At 43.1% G+C, this 13,264-nt stretch overlaps 3 protein-coding genes across 7 annotated transcripts; 2 read left to right on the top strand and 1 right to left on the bottom strand.

The window, feature by feature from the left end:
- Positions 1-3: 3 nt before the first annotated feature.
- Positions 4-2,702, bottom strand: LOC119194285 (interactor of HORMAD1 protein 1). Its single transcript, XM_062563927.1, has 8 exons — positions 2,472-2,702; positions 2,040-2,196; positions 1,557-1,693; positions 1,396-1,444; positions 1,218-1,302; positions 831-946; positions 489-732; positions 4-104 (listed from the first exon to the last, which is right to left on the bottom strand). Exons 1-8 carry the CDS (start codon positions 2,522-2,524, stop codon positions 4-6), a joined length of 942 nt encoding a protein of 313 aa, XP_062419911.1. The 5' UTR covers positions 2,525-2,702.
- A 773-nt stretch (positions 2,703-3,475) lies between these two features.
- On the top strand, positions 3,476-7,204 carry c8h1orf159 (chromosome 8 C1orf159 homolog). Of its 4 annotated transcripts, XM_062563738.1 has the most exons (10): positions 3,500-3,517; positions 3,599-3,701; positions 4,421-4,500; positions 4,583-4,667; positions 5,179-5,274; positions 5,352-5,408; positions 5,550-5,684; positions 5,854-5,879; positions 5,980-6,004; positions 6,327-7,204. In XM_062563738.1, the coding sequence occupies exons 3-10, from the start codon at positions 4,429-4,431 to the stop codon at positions 6,431-6,433; spliced, it is 603 nt and encodes a 200-aa protein (XP_062419722.1). In that variant the 5' UTR covers positions 3,500-3,517; positions 3,599-3,701; positions 4,421-4,428; the 3' UTR covers positions 6,434-7,204. The 4 variants fall into 4 exon arrangements, with proteins under 4 accessions (XP_062419721.1, XP_037345941.1, XP_062419722.1 ...); XM_062563737.1 differs by having other exon boundaries at positions 3,476-3,701; XM_037490044.2 differs by lacking the exon at positions 3,599-3,701 and having other exon boundaries at positions 3,477-3,598.
- Positions 7,205-7,936: 732 nt separating this feature from the next.
- On the top strand, positions 7,937-13,183 carry LOC119229557 (PPARGC1 and ESRR induced regulator, muscle 1). Of its 2 annotated transcripts, XM_037490043.2 has the most exons (4): positions 7,937-8,181; positions 8,771-11,385; positions 11,493-11,609; positions 11,946-13,183. In XM_037490043.2, the coding sequence occupies exons 2-4, from the start codon at positions 8,781-8,783 to the stop codon at positions 12,020-12,022; spliced, it is 2,799 nt and encodes a 932-aa protein (XP_037345940.2). In that variant the 5' UTR covers positions 7,937-8,181; positions 8,771-8,780; the 3' UTR covers positions 12,023-13,183. The 2 variants fall into 2 exon arrangements, with proteins under 2 accessions (XP_037345940.2, XP_062419719.1); XM_062563735.1 differs by lacking the exon at positions 7,937-8,181 and having other exon boundaries at positions 8,616-11,385.
- The last annotated feature ends 81 nt before the right edge of the window (positions 13,184-13,264 follow it).

Genomic DNA, 13,264 nt, shown 5'->3' with positions numbered 1-13,264 from the left:
GCCTCAATCAAAATCCAAATCAAACAACTGCCAGAGGCCTTCCGGTGTCACTGGGATGCTTCTCTTGGACTCCGATGAGATCTTCTCTAAAATTGGGTCAAAACCTGCAGGGCACGCGGAGCTGTTGCTGTCCTGAGACCAGCAGCTGAAAGGGGTTATGAAACACCCCCCCGCTATGGATTCTATCTCCGAGTTTGAAAGTTGATGACAGTCTGGGTTGTCACTCTCCGCGCTGGTTACCGCGCTCGGATCCTGCCGCTCATCGAAAGATGTTGAGACATTTTTTCGACTGTCGCAGCTCTTGAGAGGGTCGCGGTTTTCATTCGTGTTAGTGCACCTACTCCTTTGTGAGAGCACCAACGGTCTCTTTTTGCGTTTCTTATGGCTCCGAAGAGAGTATTTCCTTTTGGCTGTGTATCTGGGGGCCTGATGGGGAACTTCTGCCTTATTGTGTTCAGTGTTGTGTGACATGCGTCTAGAGTGCGTACCTTCGAGCTTGTTCTCTTGCAGGATGGTGGAGGACTGCTGCTGCAGCTCTGGTGACGTCTGGATGGCCTTGTCCGTCACTCTCTTTGGGCTGCGTTTTGCTGAGTGCTCTGAGACTAATGTGCTGAGCAGCTTCAGGACCTGTTCAAGCATGTTTCGTTCGCTCTCGTGCTCCTCTCTCAGACTTTGAAGACTATTCTTCAAGCTTTGCAAATTTGAACTGAGTTCTGCTGTGGTCTCCCAATTCTAAAATGATAAAATAATACACAAGTTCAAACCATCACAATCAACTTTCTTCCGACTGAAACTAAAGCAATGCTTTCCAAACGATACATACTATTCACCTTTTGCGCAGTCTCCTCCAATCCTGTTATCATCTCTTTTTGAGAGTTCACCGTAGTGAATAAAGTCTCAATCTGCAGGGAAATATCACCCTGAAGACTGCTAAAATGATTTTGCACTAGGATGAATGAACAAAAAAAAAAGAAAGATGGATAGATAGATATTTGCTTGTATAACAAATAAAGAGTCACGGTCAATAACATTAAAAAAAGTACCGTATGTAAAAAATTAAAGGAAATAATGGGTATCCAATGTTCAGAAATTGTGACAACGGCATCCTCTACAGGCAATAATAAATGTTGTTCCATACTTATCTAGATCTTCAGAATGCAGAGGGTAAAGTTAAATCATTCCAACAAAAACACATTTGACTAGATTAAAAGACTTACATGTTGAGACAAAGTTGTCAAATTTTGTAAGCACCGGTTGATACACAGCAGTGTTTCTCTCTGTGCTAGCCACCAGTTGTTGGATCTGAAAAACAGCGCAGTATTTTCATGAATCTAAAATAATCATCATCAATCATTTGTAATCAAAAAAGCAACAGAATAGATGCTTATCACTTACATTGTTGAGTGCTTCTCGAAAATGAATACACTCTTTGGCTAACACATCACTGATAAAAGCAAAAGACAGATATAAAAATGTCAGGAGTGATTAGCCCAACTTTATCTTTTTATGTAATGCACAAGTATACATTCAAAGTCAGGAGAATGTTTAAGCCAAACCTATCAGTTTTCTCTTTTGCCCTTTTCTTCTCGTCTTCAAATTTATCCAGTATTCCAAAAGCTTTGCACTTGTCCTTTAATTCTCCAAACAGGAAAGGTTTAGTGTGATAATTGCTTAAAAACTTTGGATCACTTCCCTAAATAAAAAAAAATAAAAAGAGTTTAAGAGCTGTTGAGATTAGACATAAGTATTATTCACATAATCTGAGAAATGATAGACAAAACTACATACACTCATGGTCATATGCATTGAGTCAAGTTTTACATATTATGCTATGTGTTATCCACCAAAAGGAGAACATGTGTCACAGAACCAATTACACTGCCATCACTCATCAGGCCCTTTGGCGAAAGAGTGTCATAATAATGTGGAAAACACTTGAATGTTACCATGTATAACGTTACTAACAAGAACAGTTTTTCCATAGATATGAGCACTCAAAATAAAGCTCCAAATGGTAAAGTAAAGCTGACAAACCTCACCTCTTGTGAACTTTGTTGGGAGGTCCTGGATGACAAACTCATGTCTTGAGAAAGGCCTTGAGAGTTTTCAGGCCAAAACTGGGATCCAAAGTGAAACTGTGAGTCTGTGAAGCTGCAGTAGCCGCTGTTTGCCCCATTTCTGTGGAGGGTTTTATCGCTACGAGGTGCGAGGGGTAAATGAAGCACAAACACAGTTTCTTTGAGCAACAAAACATAACAAGTGTATGTAGAAATCAGGTAAACACATGAATTCAGATGTAAAACATTGTACCACAAATGTAGGGCTTGATTACAGTTTTTCAGAGCACTGTTGATAGCAGCTTAATTTAAAAAGGATTCACAGTAGAGGGAGAAGTTCCATTAATAACGTTAGCTAATGGGAGTCATTGCTAACTAGCACATTCAAGCTAACGGATGCTAACGGTAATTTACCTGCTTCCGGTTGGGATGCCCAGCATCTCTTTTATGTTTCTCGTATGATTCATTGTTTGATTACTTGTTCGTAAAAACAACAAGTTAGTAGTAATTGTAGCAGGCAATATCGTCGGGCATCATTCATTCACCTGCGGGCAGAAATGTCGGAGTTGTGGGAGTTAAATTAGTGTTACATTAAATTGTTGGCTAATCTAGAGAATGCAGCTAACGCTAATCTAGAGAATGCTTCTCTCGCTGATTTAAAATAACATGGAGTCAATTGAAAGATACGATAAACCACTGAGCTAGAACATCTCCACATACCTTATTGATCTGTAGCCTTGTATTGATGGGGGCCGTTGATTAAATGGCGTTAAAAGGACGTAGATTAAACAACCGGCAGAAAAGGATTTGAATCTCCCGCCATGTGACGGTCCAGTTCCACGCGAGGTCCGGCCGGCTTCACTTAAGATCTAAAGTTATTTAACGTTAGTTATTTAGTCAGTCAGTCAATCGGTTAGTTAGTTAATTAGTAACACTATTGTTCACATCGTAAAAAAATGTCAATACAGGACCACTGATGAAATAGGACAATAATAAGCTGACTTTTATTCATTACATGTAGGTTTTAATGCTGGGTAATTCATCTGGTATTACACTCTAAACTGTGTGCTCACTGGGTGTTTATTGGACATAAACTAAGCCAGGACTCAATAGTTGTTTTTGATTAAATTATAATAAAATGAAAACAAATGTAGCATCATGCATAGTAATGCAGACTGCAATTGGATTTAATTGGTAGCTTGACAAAGGGGTACATGTGTTTCAGGGAGGGTGTCTTGCTGTTTGTTTTATTGTTGTATTATACATCATATAATAGGTTACCTATATATATATATATACAGTCATTCTTGTCAGCAGCAGTATCTTATCTTTTCTATTTATTTAATATATGGTACTAAGTACAGTAGGCTAAAATTGATGAAACAGGAACAAGAGAATCTAAGGATTTTCTTTTGAAAAGGTGTGCCCGGAAGTGTCCACGCTAAATGATTTGAAAGCAGGTAGCTATGAGCAACGCACCGTGTCACATTCTGTGGCTGAACTACGGAGGCGCGTTGATAACAAATCTGCCAAAATTATAGGTAAGTTTCCTGATAACACCTCCGCGGCGGAACTCGACCTGACGTGGGTTGGTTTTTACCACACCTCGGAGTTTGGTCTGGCCAAAGCTTGGTGCTCCGGCTGGTGAGTTAACTTTTTTGTTACGAGCAGCTGCTCCGTCTGCGATTGTTAACGTAACGTTACCCAATATTGTTGAACAGGTTTAACCATATGAGCAAATCTTCCTTTATAACGCTGACATCGTTTCTTAAACGGCTTTGGCTGCTGACACAAACGCGGCTTTACTTCACCCCCAGTGACAGGTGCTAACTCGCTGATTCAGCTAGCTAACGCTAACGTTAGCACTTTTCCATATACCAGAGGCAGGTGGCCTCGCGTTGACACTCAAAACAGGCGACAGTTTAGATTTCAGTCGTGGTGGATTTGTACGTGAGTGGAAAACAATGCATTGTTCACAGGGACGTCGCCCCGTGTAGCTGTGGCGCGCGCAGGCAGGTGTCAGCAAAGTGCCGTCGAGGAGCGCGAGCCGACACGGTTGTCAAACGAGTCACGACAGTTCAGCTGCCGCAAATCGTTTTTTACATTTTTATTATTAGGGATTTTAGTTGAGAGGCTTGGGACAGCTACCTTTTTACACCTTCTGTATTTTTTGACTAAACGTTTTTTCATGTTTAGGTTATCTGGTCATGCTGGAAAGTTTAAATGACGAAATATTTTCTCTTTTCCTTTGCCACAAGCTGTCACAGGAAATGCATTATGATTGTGTGTTTGGCCTACAATGTGCCTTGTCAATGTCATTGATGTGTGTCTAACTCTTGTCGGTGTCTTTTTTTCTGTTAAAGGGTTGAATATGGCTCTGTCCTTCCTTTTTGTCTTTGCTGCAACTGTGATTCTTATCAGACCTGAGACACCTGTCACTAAGGTAAAATGTTACTGAGCAAAATTGCCAACGTGTGCTTTGTTTGTGATCATTTGAATACCACTGAATGATGTTTCGTTTGTAGGCTTTACATCAGAACTACCTTGAGTGTTGTGGCGAGAAACAGAAAGTGAACAGCTCATGTTCAAATGACACCCACTGTGAACCCGGTAATGTGAATGATTCCTTGTATCTCTGACGTTTGACTTTTTTAACATCATTATTTTGTCTTCATCAATCAGAGATTAGCCAGAGCAAAATAATACTTTGGCCATTGCTCAATTTATTACATATAATATATATTGGTTAATTCAAAGTTCCTTTATTGTCACAATGGATGTATTAAAGTACTTTGCAGATGTTGCAGTAGTGCTGAATCAGGTTTAATATCTCTGCATTTCGGAAGAAGAGAACGTTTGAATTTGATACTGAAAGAATTGGAGACACTTGCAAGGACACTGCGAAGTATTCACTACTCTTAAAACGTTGGTTCTATTCAACTGTAAATATAGTGTATAAATCAGTTAATGTTATAAGAAAATGTAAAAAGAATATTTATTTCAGTGTTCTACTTCTTTCCTTGAATAGAATGTAACACGCAGTGTGCGATTTAATAATTTGTTCATATCTGGATGTCTAAAGGAAGAAATGTGGCATATGTTCTTGCTTTGATTTCTTCAGGATGCGTCTGGCGTTTCCTTGAGAACAGCAACACTGTTTGCATACTTTGTGACGCAACAGCTGTGGATTGGGAGAACAGAACAGTCTGCACCTACAGTAACGACATCAATCAATAAAAAAAAAGAATGTTACTATTTTTTAGTTTGTAAATTGTCCCCCTTTGTTTATCCTAGACTACACAGGGGAGAGGAGAAACAACACAACCGTAACTACTGTCATTCCTAAAATTGGTAAGATATCAAATCCAAATCAGTTGATTTACAAATTGTATTATAGATACAATTTCTTATGTCTTGGCTTTAATGTTTCTATGAGTTTATAATATTAGAAAATGTATTTTTTGTTTTCTGTTCTGCGGCGTTCCTGAGCAGGAGGGCCGGGTGTGGCAGCGTCTCTTCTTCTTGGAACTCTGTTGATCAGCCTGTTCCTCATCCTCTCTGTTGCCTCCTTTTTCTACCTCAAACGCTCCAACCGACTCCCGAGTATTTTCTACCGCCGCAACAAGGGTGAGCACTTCAAAGCTCTGACACACTGTAATTATACACCACACCCAGCAAATCCTTTTGTAATGTAGGATGGGAGTAGAAAGGGAGCATGGAGACACAATGTCATTGTAGCCTTAGGGATTCAGTCAAATAAATCCAAACATAACTATAATCTTTTGTGCATTTGCAGCCTTCATATTCCAACCAAGTGAGACTGTAAGTAAATTGTACTTTTCAGAAACTAAATTATTTATTTTGGCACAAAAACATTCTTTGTGTATTTGTCTCAAATGAATGGTTTTGTTTTCCCTACTAGGCTGTCATGATCCCATCCTCGACAGGTAAGTTCACTTTCCTATCTTAGCCTTACATTACCTGTTTTGTACTGTGACTCTCCCCTTGCTGGTTGTAAGATTTGGTAATGCAAGGCAAAGCAGTCAAAGTATCACATGAATGAATTGGGCAACGTTGGTAGAAGTGTTACATACTTGAGGACTGTTGTAGAAATGACCGGCCTGTATTCACAAAAATAGGTGCATAAGAGCAGAAAACCTGCTGGCTGTTGGCTCAAACATGCTATAGAGTGTGATTCCAGTGCATGTCTCTTCTTGATCTTCTTTTGCAGAAGATTATATGTTCTTTTTTGTCTTGTTTCCTTTGAAGTGAGGAAGCCTCGATATGTCAGAAGGGAGCGGCCCATTGCAACACTAAATAGTGCCACCGTACCCACCACATCCACCACATCCACCACCCAAGTCTATAATGTGTAGGAGGGCCGGTGCAGGTACAAGAGAACGCTCAGGAAAGATGTTGGATTTACTCTTTGTCATGTGAAGGTTTGTTGCATTGTAGGTAGGATGCCATATTCAAGTGTAGCTGCTTTTGCTGCACTGTTGTCACGAGGGCTGTTTCTTTTTCTCTAACAATCAGTGTTATATTGTAGTATCCACCTGCTGATCCGTGAAGTGTCACATTTACTGATTAACTTTGAATCCGAAGTTCATGCCTTTAGATTGAGGTTACACCCCCCCCCCCCCTCTAATGATAAGCTTAGCTAAAGCCATGTTTTTTACAAGTCTGAGAGTGCTAATTATCTTCCAATTCATTGCAGAAACATGTAAAGGCAGCATATTTCCTACTAACCCTTTTAATGCAAACATGAATAGTGACTGAGCTCAAGGTGGGGAGCAGTGATCTGGTTGGGGGGGGACAAAGTGACAGCCCAGTGACAGTCGATGGAAGCTTGTTTTTTCTAAATAGGATGATATTTAGATGTGTGATATTTATTTACATTTTGTAACAGTGCATTGAGCTTTATTGATTAGTCAGACCAAAAGAATAAATGATGTGTCAAATGGTAGAGTTGCTCTGATGGGCTGGGATCATTTGGGGAGAGTGCTTTAGGCATGATTGATTGTTTTTAGATTTTACTCTTAACTAAGGTGAATGTATTGCACAAATCATCCATCGCAAGCTGCAGCTGGCAGTCAGACATGAAAGAGGTGAAGTCATTACGTTTTCACAGGAAGGTCTGCGGCCGTTTTCTCCATAAAGTAGATTTAAAGTCCAATAGATTTGAATGAATGCTTGTGCACTTTATTTGTCAGAGTTCATGAGCTAATGTTGGACCACGTTTTTATTTTCAGACTAACAAGTGTGATTGATATTTTTTAGTTGTGTTTGTGTGTAAATGGCATTATTGTTGCACTGAAATTGTCTTGACTACTAATAACCTTTGCCAAATGTCTGAAGAAAAGGTATTTTACTGCGTGCAATTACTGTGATTACGGTGCCATTATGAGCTTCAAAAGCAGCCAGGAAACGTTTAGTTATGATGTGTAAGTGAGGTATTTGAATTATATCCAGTGGCCTTTATATTTACTGTAAACAACTTTTAAATAAGTGTCCAAGTTGTATTTGCTGCGTGCTATATACTTACGTAGTTTTATACCTTGACAACAATAAGGCTGTAAAAAGTAATTTCCTCTTTCAGTATGTGTAAAACAACATGAAGATATAAAACCAGCCATCCTTCCATAATGTGTTTGCTGTTGTACAGACAGCTATACGCTGAAGACATGTACATATTCTTTTTTTAATAAATGTATTGTTTTTTGTAAAGATGTACATATTCTAGTTTTAATGCCATGAAGATGTCTGTAATATCTGGAGAAATAAAGCACCTTTCCATTACCATTTATTTATCTTTGTGCAGTTATATGACCTCTCAGACTGCTTTAAATTAATGCACTAAATATAAAACCTATCCCTGATTTATCAAGAAAGTGCCATCTATCCTTTATTGTGTAAACAATGGAATTGGTTCTTTCTCCCCTCTTAACTGTATGATGGCTTGTATTTTTAGGTAGTGAAATGTCATACCTCTGGTAATAGTTTGGAGCTACATGTGACTGGACATACGGCTCTATTTATAGCGCACAAGGACAGACATCACAGCTGAAATGTCCCTTCAGGGAGAAAACACTTTCAAACGGGACACTGTCATTCAAAACTAAAGGTAGGTTTTCTTTCAGCTGTAGAAACATTAACAACAATTTATTGTAGTTTATGCTTGTGTTGGTTGAGTTGATAATGTAATACTAATGTAATAGACAAGACCTTTGCTGACTTTGAAGTGGAGTATTTGAGGGGCAACACTCCGCTTCTGAGAAATAAAGAAAAACAGCTCTATAAACTTATTTCAGCGATGGTTTTCTCTGATATGACGCATCAACGAACATCACCAAGTATGTTTGTTAAAATGATACAGAATGTTGTGCCCTGACATTGGACATCTGAATATCTCACATCAGGTGATATGATCAGAGTTTTCCAAGGCTTGTTATTGATCGCGTCCCCCCCCCCCCTCGACATTCTACCGTTGCTTTGCACTACTTCACACTAAGCAGTTTGTGTTCCTAATGACGGCTGATTACAAGCAATGTTGAGCTGCAGATGAAAGCGCTCTATATTTAACTCAAACGTGTCGATGGAACTTTAACCACAAGTCTGCGGTGAAACAAAGGATGAACTGCTACACACTATATAAAGCAACTTTCAATATTTCTCATGCAAAATACCAATATATATATATTCTTTTCTTTCAGATTGAGGAGCATGCGATGTGTCAAAATGGACGATTTAGATCACAGCATGCACATTGCGGAGTGTGACTGGACCGTCTTCTATGAGGAGAGCGAGGAGTGCGATCTGCCTCGACCGCCTCTCGCCCGCCACGACAGCGCGAGCCTCACTGATTTGGAGGATTCGGGAAACTCAAGTCCGGTCTGCAGCGCGGGCCCAAAGGGGCCGAACGCCGCTGCAAACGGGGACGGAGTCGAAAGCAGCGCCGCGGGATGCTGCCTGGAGGAGAAGAACTACTCGGGTTGTGAAAAGTACACGTCAAGGCCTAACATTCAGAGCGCTGCAACAGGAGAAGGAGACCTCGCAACAAAAGCTGAAATGCGCCTCGCTCCGTCTGTAGGAGCGGAGCACCTCGCCAAAGACCCGGCGCTGAAGGGAGAAGACGGAGACGTGCAGATGGAGGGCGACGTGAAACGTGACCCGCTTCCTGGCGACCGAGCAGCGGTCGATTTGAACGAATCGCACGCGGCGGACAGGGCCGCGCGGCAGGGTGTGACTGGCGCCGCTTTGGGGGGAGAAAAAGAGCGCTGGTTCGTGACGGTGAACGTCAGCCCTGCGCCGCGGCGCCCGCGTGCCGTCCCTGTAAGAAAAAGACAAAGGCGAAAGCGAAATCTTAAGGGCAAGGACACGTGTAGGCCGGGACAAGACGGGTCACACGAAGATGGCTTAGAGTTACAGATAATGGGAGAACATTGTGAATTTGACCCAGAGGATGTCACAACAGAAAACCCAACCCGGGTGAAAGATTTGGCTGAAGAAGATCCTGAGAGCACTCATGAGGGAATCCTTTCAGGTGCATCACAAATGCCTTTGACCCCCAGGGCAGAAGACGGTTGGTCAGAAGAGCTGGTGACACCTCCTTCCCCCAAACGCAGCGTCGGCGAGCCAATGACGAGCGGAGAGAGCGCGGCGTCCGATGAGTTCGAGGACGTCGTCGACTTCTCCTCCACTCACAGCTCCGACTCTGAAAGCTTCGTGTCCGCCGCCGAGTCGCTGGAGGAACAACGCCATTCGCAAAGCTCCTCCTCTCCGACGGAAAACCCAAATCTGTTGCGTCTCAGCGCGAATGGCGGCGCGGACGACGACGCGCAGGGCGGCCACGTGCCTTCCCGCAATACCACTCTCTCTCCCAGTGTGACAGCTGCCAACTCGGAGGGTCACGAAAGGGCAGATGCCACCCAGACATTCCCATCTGCCGCTGTTGACAAATTGGCAGCTGACGCAGACACACCCTCGGAAACACGTGGACCCCCAAAACGGGGAATTAGCCCTCCGGCGTGTGGCAGCCCTTCAGGGGACCGTCTTCTCTCCGTTCCCGACTTGACGGTCACACGCTGCTGCTGCGAGGCAGACAGCCCTGAGACGTACGCCGAGGCCGCGGGCCACGAGCGGCCTGTGTACGCCATCTCTGCCTTTTGGGACGAAATGGAAAGGTTGACGATAAACGACATTTTGCAGCTGAGGGGGGGCGGAAGCGGTCCTCCCAGGGGGACGCCACATGTGGAGGACCTGGTCTCTCTGGAGGACACCCGGGAGCACAGTCCGTGTGATGGCCGTCTGACGGACGTGTCCAGCACTGCTGACTCGGACTATTTCACGCAGCCTGACGAATCCAAGCCGGACCGTTGGAGCTGGGACTTTTCCACCTCCGATGCTGAGGAGGAATACTCCAGCGGGAACCCCAGTCCTGAGCCCAAAAGCGACAAAGGACGAAGCGCGAGCGGCGCGGGCCAGGAAGAGGAGACCTCCACAAGCAATGAGGGAAACGCGACACTTGTGCCTTCGGGGGACGTCGCAAGGACGCGTCCGGAGGACGAGGACGAGGACGCGTTCGCATCCCGCCGACTCGCCCGCCCGAGACGAATCACAAAAAGCAGAAGCGTGCAAAATGTACGAGCTCTCAACGCAGAGCGCTTACCTGCCCAGGTGCTTCCTGGTGACGACGAGAGCAGCCGGTTCCTGGGGGCCGAAGGGCTTCTAAAAGCAAGCGGCAGCTTGTTGGCACCAATCCCTGCGCCTCTCACGGATGGACATTATGCAATCGTCTTCCCTGAAGGGTTTCTAGACGCTTTCAGAGAGGATGAAACAGAGAGCGACTTCCGCTGTGTCCCCGCTTACAAGCCAGGGGACGTCTCCGTTTCTCCCGGGATGGACTTTCCGCTTTGGACATTCAGGGATGAAATGCCCTTCTTTTCCCTCCACGATGAGAAACCCATTCCCATTTTCTCCTCTTCCCGTCCCACCGTAAGAGAACTCACATTCTCAAATCCTCCCTGGGTTTTCTTGAGTGCGGACCGCGAGGAGGACGACGACCACTTCTCCCCCATCAGAGTCTCGTCTCGCGCTTTCGTCCACGACAGCGACTGCGGGGCGGCGGCGTCGCACGGATTTTACGTTTGGAAAAGTTTGATGAGGAAGATTTGCTTTCCAGACAAAGGTGGCAGCTGGCGCGGGACGTCCGGCTCCTGGGCGGTTCCGGTCGAGAAGAGTGCGGATCCTTCAGTCTCTTCAGCTCCTTCTCAGCTGTTTAGAGAACTGGCCGCACAGCAGAGCGTTTGGGAAGCCTTCAGGACGACGAGTAAGTGTGAGCGCTCTCATGCGGCTGTGTGTAAGAAGCAAGGCAGACACAAAGCACAACTACAGATGAAATCAAATCCCATTGTTGTGTGCGTTTGTCTCTTGCAGGACGAGAGGGCATCTTCTCCACGCTGAAGCAGTCAGACATGTGTTTGGTCTGCATCGCTTTTGCCTCCTGGGTGTTAAAATCTTCTGATCCAGATGGTGCCGACGCCTGGAAAGCAGGTAGGATGCTCCATGCAGTGATAGTGCGGCGCTAGTCAGAAATGGACCAAGTTAGCTAAAACCCGGAGTCTTGAATGTAAACATCACGGACCCCTGAAAACATCTTCCTCAATCAGCTTATTCCTGAAATGTGACGTCAAACCTTTCTGCGCAGTTCAGCAACACTGGATTTAAAATCTGATAATGAATATTTGTGTGTCGAAAACGTGATAAAAATAACTATGATTATTGATTGTTGGATAAATATGTTTAGTTTGAAGCCACGTCCTCGGTGACAGAACGTGTATAATATGGCAAATTGAAATCCAGTTCTTCAAATGGACTTTTGTTGTGCAGCTGTTTTAGCAAACGTGAGCGCGCTGTCGGCCATCCAGTACCTGCGGCACTATGTGAAGAAGAAGAACCCCTCTTAAGATAATCCCTCACACACCTGGGTCCATCTGTGAAATCTACTGCATACAAAAATGGCAGTAATGTACTTGAGCTTTGCAAACTTATGTTTGACGTTATCTGTCTGTCTTGTTAACAAGAAATGCACTTTTTCAGATATTTTATTTATTCCTTACAGATTGGGGGGATAGTCCCGGTGCTAAAACGCTTATTTGCAATAAATATAGTTGGAATCAATCTAAAGAATAAATTATACATTGGGAAATAGACGCATATACGTTCAGTTTTAAAGTTTTAACTCAGATATTTTCATAAAAGGGTGAAACGTCCTATTTGTAGGCGGACAAAAAATAACAATGAAATAAATGTAGTCGCTCAGACACAATAGTCATAGTCACAAACCCTCTAGTGCCGAGGTGATTACGGAGATTATTTTGCTAATAATATTCATTTGGTTCAGAGCCACCAACAAGCTAGTTGAGTTGAAAATGAACAAACATTTAGATGGTTTGGGTCTTTTTCGTTGGATTTGTTGTAAACATTTGATTCATTAGTTCAGGGTAAAGAGATGTTGATGTGGACCATTATAGAAGTGTCTTTGTAGAACCACAGGGACACAACAGTAAGAAAGTATTTAGTTGAAGGCTTTCGGTCTGATGTGTAATGTCTGTAATAGAAGCTTCAGTAGGTACCATGGGCTGTTCTTTATGGGTTAACATCTTCCAAGTGGTTCCAAAAATGCTTGAGTCTGCTTTGAGTCTTTGAGTTAACACAAAGCTATGTCAATTTGTAAAAGTAATATGTAGTATAATTGGCCGTTATACATATCCGCCATAATAAAACATGCATATCCTTTGGGTGTTGCCGTCTCAGTTGCTTTTATGTAAATTATCTGTCGCATTTTCTAAAAAATAATTGTTGTCAGAAGAATTCTTTTTGCCAACTAGACTGGGAACATACGACTTTACATGAATATGTTGAGTGGAGTTAGTGATTTAATGCAAAAAAGTTATGAATACATGCTTCTCTATCCAAGTTGACATATGGAGGAAGAAACAGAGCTAACATGATCCTATACTGTCATTTTCACACAGTATGTACACATGCTTATCTAGTACACCTCAGTCAAATAAATGCAGTTGAAAACATGTTACACCGATCGGTGTTCTGGATTTGTAGCCATATTAAATAAACAGAAGGGCCTCAGTACCAGAAGCCGTATCCTTAAACACGATCCTTCAGTTGAACAATAATGGCTGACTGCA

Source organism: Pungitius pungitius, chromosome 8 (assembly GCF_949316345.1).
Source record: "Pungitius pungitius chromosome 8, fPunPun2.1, whole genome shotgun sequence".
Classification (NCBI taxonomy): Eukaryota; Metazoa; Chordata; class Actinopteri; order Perciformes; family Gasterosteidae; genus Pungitius; species Pungitius pungitius.
The sequence above is the reverse complement of the archived record's forward strand: the minus strand, read 5'-3'. Positions and strand labels throughout refer to the sequence as shown.